Below are 7,198 nucleotides of genomic sequence, written 5' to 3'. Positions count from 1 at the left end.
CCTCGAGGGTGCACATCTGGAACATCCTGTCCACTCCCACATTGTCCCCCTGCGCATGATGGGTCTTCAGTGAGCAGATGAAGTGACCTTCCTTTGTCAGTATCTCTGCAGGATAGGCGACCTAGTGCCCACCTGTTTAAGTAAACTACAACTGTGGTGTTGTTCAACCCGCTCTCAGATCCAGCAGCTTGATTTGGCAGATCAATTCTGACTACAAACTACCTACCATGGCCCAGTCAAATTACCCCAGGTGCTCAGGGGTGGGTCTATGAACATGTGAACTTAGTGTGGGACACACCACAGACACCATGAGTTCCAAAATGTTATATTGCATTGTACCTGGGCAGGGACACACAGCATAATCCTCTTGGCTTCCATTCTCTTTGTGTTGACAGTGAGGTTGGAACTTCAGCGCTAGGTGCCACTCTCTCTGACATAGCCCCTCACCCCCCTCACGAACCTGGCACCTGATAGGCCTGCTTGTGCTATGCAAGCATAATGAACTGTGCTCTTTATAATTTACTGCGGTACTGAACTAAGGCTTGGACAGTGGACAGCTCAGTGACCAAGTGCTAAGCCTACTAGGAGAAGGAAGAAACGGAGATGTATTGGGGTGACACTGCTGCTGTTTAGACTGCTGGGTCGAATGTGGACCCAGCAGTCTAAATGACGCCAGCTGCTACGACACCTTCTTCATCTCCAGCTATTCTATCATTTGCTTGGAAGTCTAGGTCGAAGAGGACAGGCTGGGTAGTTGATGGTGCTTAAGGTGGAGAGATGCAGCTGCATGTATCTCTGACCTATCTGCGTCCGACAGTGTTGTTTACAGCTACACAACCCATAGTGCCACTGATCTTGGAAAATAAGCAGGGATGGTTCATCAGATTAGCACTTGCATGGGAGCCTAAGCCTAAGCTTTTTATCCTGGTCTTTCATCAGCAGAGGGTGCTGCTGTTTTTGTAATTGAGACAAGGGGCAACCACACCCAACTATGTTTTATTTTGCAGTCTGACCTCCAGGCTGTGTTTTATAGTTTATTTTATAGTCACTTTCAGCAATCCCATTTTAGGCGCTGCAAAAATGGAAATCTACGCTGCCTCTGATTAATAAATGAGCATTTGTATATTGACTCAAAGTACAGTGTGCATTATCCCTACAATAAACAAACATGTCACCCATGACATTAATGTCTGTTATTATCATATAAAAACAGGGAAATATACCAGGGTAATAACTCATTTTAAGTGTATTTTATTTTGTAGTCTGTACATCCTGCTCTGTATTATGTACTTTTATTTACTTTCAGCAATCACATATTAAGTGCTGGGAAGTTACCCTTTTTGGGAAGCTGTCTGCACTGTTGCAGACTGATAAAAGAAATTCAGTGAGTTTTAAAGCATAAGGAACATATCACCCAAAAAGAGGTATAATATACTGATGTTCATTTTAATGCATTTTGTTTGATCAATTCATTTTTGGTTTTGGTCTTGTGTCTGGATTTGTTAAATATTAGAGAAATTTAGATTCATCAATTGCCATTTTCAACATTAGCACTGTTAGTGGTGTTTTAGCATGTATAAATAGCTTGTATATATCAGCCACTGTCCATACTCCATAGAAACAGCAGAATATGAGCTTTGATTTGGTATGTAACTTTCTTCTACTGGTTTGATATTTGCTACAGGAAAAGAGGAAGAATTTTTAAAAATATTTTGGTTTTGACCTGTGACCTTTGTCTTGCTTTGGCAAATTTAATCAGCTCCTTGCAAATCAAAACATGCGACAGTAATGTGATGGTGAAAGATGACATTGTGAGCTTAGTATCAAAATAAGCTTTCTATCCTTTAGAGGGTTTCACAACCAAATTCCTGTTTGCAGGAATTGCAAATCAGAAAAATATGAAAGGAAACGTGACCACTATGAATTTGTTTTAGTTCATGGTGGATTATCAGTGCTGTGCTTGAAGCAGTATTTTGTCTGTTTCTTGTTTACAGAAAAATGGAAGATTATGAAGGAAATCATGTTCTTTTTTTAACCATGGTGTGTCAGCGTTACATGGAGGAGAAATGGCCCAACTCTCAACTATGTGAGTTTATCAATCAAAACTCAAAATTTAGAACCACTGATGATGTTCAACACAAACACAGCCACTATGTTATGTGTAATACAAAGCAAATTTGATGTGGCCAGTCAAATTAGCATGTCCATAATGTCTGCTGGTGTTAGGGGATGAGTAGTTGATCCAGTTTTGGCTGGCCTCTGACCTATGTTGCGTATTGAATTCCTGTGAGTTTTCCTTCATCTGTCTCCTGGTACTAGGCCACAGTCAATGACAAAATGTCTCCAGAAAATGCAGGACATGGTGCTGGTAGCATAGCGTCTAGAGCCAAATAGAGGTCTAAGCCCTCTCCTCTCAAAGACTTGCTCACCACTACATAATCAAACAGAAGCTCTTCATTTATTTCAATGTTCCTGCTTGTAAGAACAAGAATGACATCCTTTTCCTCTCAGTATAAAGCCTGAGCCTTAGGTTGGATCTTTACCCTGAGTGGTTGATCAACTGGCAAAAGTCTTCTCTGTTTTTAAGTTGCATAAATAGATAAATTAAGACTCATCTCTGGTCAGCTAGGTGGCATCGAGTCATCATCCAAACTTATCCAAACAAATAATAGTCTATTTGCAGTTGTAATTTTAATTAAAGGGCTTTCTGGATAATAAAGAAAAATATGTCCCATGAAACTAAAAGCTTACAGGTAGCAAAGATAAATAAATAAAAAAATTACAAACATGATAGTTATGCTTTTAAATAACTGTAAAGACTGCATAAGGACATTATTCTTTTCTGAACTAAAAACAAATTGCATTTGAATGTACTCAGATCTCTCAATAATAATAAGATGAGTACACCATATTTAAATAACGATAAAAAAATACTGTCACCTTTCATATACTTTTGTCACACTGTTGGAGGTGAAGTTTGGTTACTAATATTTAAGCAGTCATGGTCATATGCCTCTCCCAGCCAGTCCAGCTGTAGTTGTTGAGTTATGGCCAAAAACATATTTTTTTGTAATCACTATGAGCTTAACCTCTGACCACCAAAGTCTAGTGAACATTTGCACAGAATGAAGAAATGAAGGAATTCATTACTGAGATATCACATTCACAAGAATGGGACAGAGATGAAGATAAACATAATGCCTCCGGCCACAGCTGTCGCCGACACAAAGGCATAAAACAGAGTGGTGTATAAATTTAAGGGATGAAGCAGACTCAGTTTACTCCATTTTATCTGGGAAACATTTTGACTGGTGCTGAATCTCAGTGTCATTTATGCACTCAAAAATTGGTCCTCAGTTTAGTGCAGACAATCACAGTCATTTCAGTATCCAAAGTTGTATTAAGCTTGATGTATAATTTGCAAAATGATCACATTTACATTCATTAGAGGCAGAAAAGCATTGTCACCCTAAAAACGCAGGTGTCCAATTTCCCTGCTATTCTCAATTCTATAATCTCCACATGATCGTGAATCCGTATCTAACCATGCTGTGCTCAGATACAGTTCAGATACAGGTTCAGATACACAAGGGCAATGCAGCAAAAATCAGTGCGTTGTTGGCTGCAGTCAGTTCAGTCCGTCCTCAGGCAGCCCTTCAAAGAGATTAGAAAGGATGAGGGAGACAGTCATACTTTTCAGAGGCGTCTCACCATTCCATTGCTTATTATTCTAAGACAAAATGATTAGGAAAGAAATTGAGAGTGCAAGCAAATACATTTAAGACATAATGTAATTACCTGTGGCCTGACAAGTGTATTATACCTCTCAGGAGCTGCTGCACTCATTGTTGTTGTGTAAACAGTAATTCTGGGGGATAGCAAGATAGGAGATATTAAATACTATCAAATGTGAGGCAATCCACAAACTTCAATAAAACAAGTTGTGTGAATGTTTTTTAAAGACTGTGTAGGATACACTCACAATTTTAAACACCCTGACTTAAACTCAGCCATAGCTGTTCTATATGTTACTTGCTAAGTGCTGGGAGTAAGGTGTCAAACAAAGGCCTATTGACATTCTTGCTGAGGTGTGGGCAAAGGGAACTGAAACTGCTATGCACACAACTGCCCCATCTCAGCAACATGAACAGTCATGCGATACCTTAAGCAACAAATGAGAGAATAGCTGTACAAATAACTTACCCATTGCACACTGGAATCAGTGACAAAACCTGGAGGACAACACTCCAGTTAAAAATCCATACATTGTCTCTGACTTTCAAAATGTTCACTGCAGCATTTCTGCCAATATCTGCGGTGTACTTTGGTCTACACTTGCCTGATAAAGCGTATCCATGTTTATGTTATCTTGGCCAGTAGCATTTAGCGCTTTGTTGGCTGCTTCTCTGAGAAATGAACATACAACAACAGTGTAATTAATGGGAATAACAAGAATATTTTGGATGCATTCATCATATGAGATGACTCACCTTCGATGATCCCAGGATGGTGGAGGAAGCCAGTGGTCAAAGTTTGTCTCCACTCTGTACCATCTAAAACAGGAACATGCAGCTTTCTGTTTGGATCCAGTTGTGTAATTATGCTCAACACACACTTTGAAGTACCAGATTCTACTCGAATCCTTTATTTTGCCTACCCTCCATTCACAGGATCCAGTGGCCAGATATCAGCGGGACCCACTCGGTCTCTGGTGATGACAGCCCCTTCCCCTGCTCGCACACCACCCACAATGTAATACACCCCAGTGATGATGGGGATTTTAGAAAGACGAATCACTGCGTCCTGAAAGTCTTGTGCTTCCTCCAGTGTCTGCATAGGTTACACATGATTAGTTTAATTTCCTTATACAGTAAGGGCCCTCATTATACTAGTTTACATAACATACTCACCTCCCTCACCAGCCAGCTGACTGGGGACCTCTGAAAGAGGAAAAGCTGACACCACGTTCTTCCACCAGTCCCACCAGTGTTCCTTGCCTAATGATCATGAACAAAAAAATGTAAATGAAAAAAAAGAAGAAAACTACAACAAAATGTTACTATTATAGCCTTTCTGGACAAACATGGCTACTGAGAGTCCATTCTTACCACGTTGGTCACCAGAGACAGTAAACTTGTTGGGACTCTGTCCTGTCCACAGTCCAACATAGCCAGCAAAAGACGTTCCACGGTACGCTACCTGAATGGGGATTTGTGAAAAAAATAATCATATTGTACCCTGGACATCAGATCATCATGCAAGAACATTGTGCACATGCTAAACTTTATAGACTGATATGTGATTCTGCATAAGTATTCTTAGCTATTTTTCTAGGTATAGTTTGAGGAGGTACATTTGCCTGCTATTGAGTTTTTTAATGTTTGGAAAATATACCATACCTCTCCATTTTTGAGGAAAATTATGTTGACAGTCAGATTCCTCAGAACAGGATGTGGATAATCAAGATTCCTGCCGTGGTACACGTGGCCATTTTTGTCCTGAGCTACGATGCTAGTGCAAAATCTAGGAACGCATAGAGGTTGTTTGCATGCATGAGTGGCCTCTCACTTAATCCTGCATACGTGTTTGACATTCTGTGCCTCTGCACGGTACTTGTGTTTCAACTATCAATGCGTAAGTAGGGTTTAATACATACGCAGTTATTTCATAGGCGAAGTTGAGAATGATGACGTCTGAAAGGCTTCCTCCCATGTATGAGGCCATGCCGCGGATCTCTCCCGCGTAAGGCTGAGGGACATACTTTTCCAAGGCCATCACAACAGGTTCAACTGCATGATGCACCCATTTTGGAACTGTGGAGCTGACAAAAACAAAAAAACGTCTGTGTAGTCAATGTCAACATAGATATAGTGGAGGATAAACACAATAACAAAGTCCGGAAGTCCATTAGTTGAGAAGTTAATTTACTCACTGATAAATTGTGTTATATGTAAGGTTTTGCAATCGCTACATAGATCACTTGCCAAGAGCTTCAACTAATGTTCTGTTTACAAGACAAGAGGTTAGATTACGCCCTCTGGGCTACTTCTTCATTCTCGCATGTTTGACTGAGGGCAGAGCAGGATGCTACAGTTATTTATATTCCCGAAGTGGTGGGGATGTAACCCTATTGACACGTTAGTGCAACTGACTGTTTTTTGCACTTTATTATCCAATTGACTGTTGGCACTCTAAAATTAATGCCTTGTTCAATAAACAGATCTTTTTAATAAATACTTATTGTGGACCTGTTACCGAGGTATTACCGTATCGTGAGATTTTGATATTGTTCCATCCCTACAAATTGGTATTACTAGCTGGTTAACATGCTAACTTAAGTAGAAGATAAAAATTATAGAATTAGAAGCAAAACAACAATTTAAAATTGTGTTTGCTTTCCACCCCTCTGAACTGCTCTTGGCTAACACAAGAAAGAAGTATGATGCTGAACCTGCAGCATTTCTTCTGGTCCTCTACTGAACAGGTGTTAATGCTAACCTTGCTTATATAGTGATAGCAAAAACTTACATATAGCACATTTAAAGGCTAACATAGCATGTTAGCTGCCTGACAGAATTGATTTTTTAAGGGTATTTGTAGTTATACCCTTGATGAATTTAGTTCACCCTCTTTTTCTTTACCACCACTGATAACGTAAAGAGGGTGAAACTCTGCCATTTTTGGCCTGTTAGTTACCTAAGCTTGTTTACATTTCGATCTTGACAAACGCCTATTTTGTCCAATTACCTATTTTGGCAATTTCCCTGATAATGTTGATGCATATTCGGCAATACACTACCTCTAACAGAGTGCTAACCTTTGCACATCTGACAAATGTAGCATTACAGAGTAATAGAGCACTTTCTAGAATTAAACACTTACATACAAACTTTTCATGTATAATGAACTAAGTAGCATGCAAAGAAAAGAGCTTCTGGAAAACTTACTCAATGACCTCTGCGGCAGCTTTCTTAAGGTAGTCTACGTCAAACACTTCGAGCAGAGGCATCCATCGCACTTCTGGATCAACATCCAGGCTGATATTTACTGTGGGTGGGGCGAACTCTGCCTGGCACAACACCACCGGTACGAGTCCGAGCAGCAGAACCGCAGATCCCACCATCTTAGCCGGTCCAGCCCGTGACACCCGCTGCCAGACGGCAATGACGGCGAAATTCCTCTGTGCTCCAGTTAGTTG

General features: G+C 40.3%; 1 protein-coding gene across 1 annotated transcript; it reads right to left on the bottom strand.

Moving 5' to 3' along the window:
• Positions 1-2,672: 2,672 nt before the first annotated feature.
• LOC108885561 (N-acylethanolamine-hydrolyzing acid amidase) lies at positions 2,673-7,198 on the bottom strand. The gene is given in 12 exon segments (XM_018679954.2): positions 2,673-3,654; positions 3,799-3,868; positions 4,204-4,232; positions 4,340-4,406; positions 4,491-4,553; positions 4,658-4,830; positions 4,911-4,952; positions 4,954-4,997; positions 5,109-5,199; positions 5,400-5,523; positions 5,657-5,821; positions 6,948-7,198. Coding segments are annotated over 12 exon segments (1,065 nt in total). The 5' UTR covers positions 7,124-7,198; the 3' UTR covers positions 2,673-3,633.

This window comes from Lates calcarifer, linkage group LG12 (genome assembly GCF_001640805.2).
Source record: "Lates calcarifer isolate ASB-BC8 linkage group LG12, TLL_Latcal_v3, whole genome shotgun sequence".
Lineage (NCBI taxonomy): Eukaryota > Metazoa > Chordata > Actinopteri > Centropomidae > Lates > Lates calcarifer.
The sequence above is the reverse complement of the archived record's forward strand: the minus strand, read 5'-3'. Positions and strand labels throughout refer to the sequence as shown.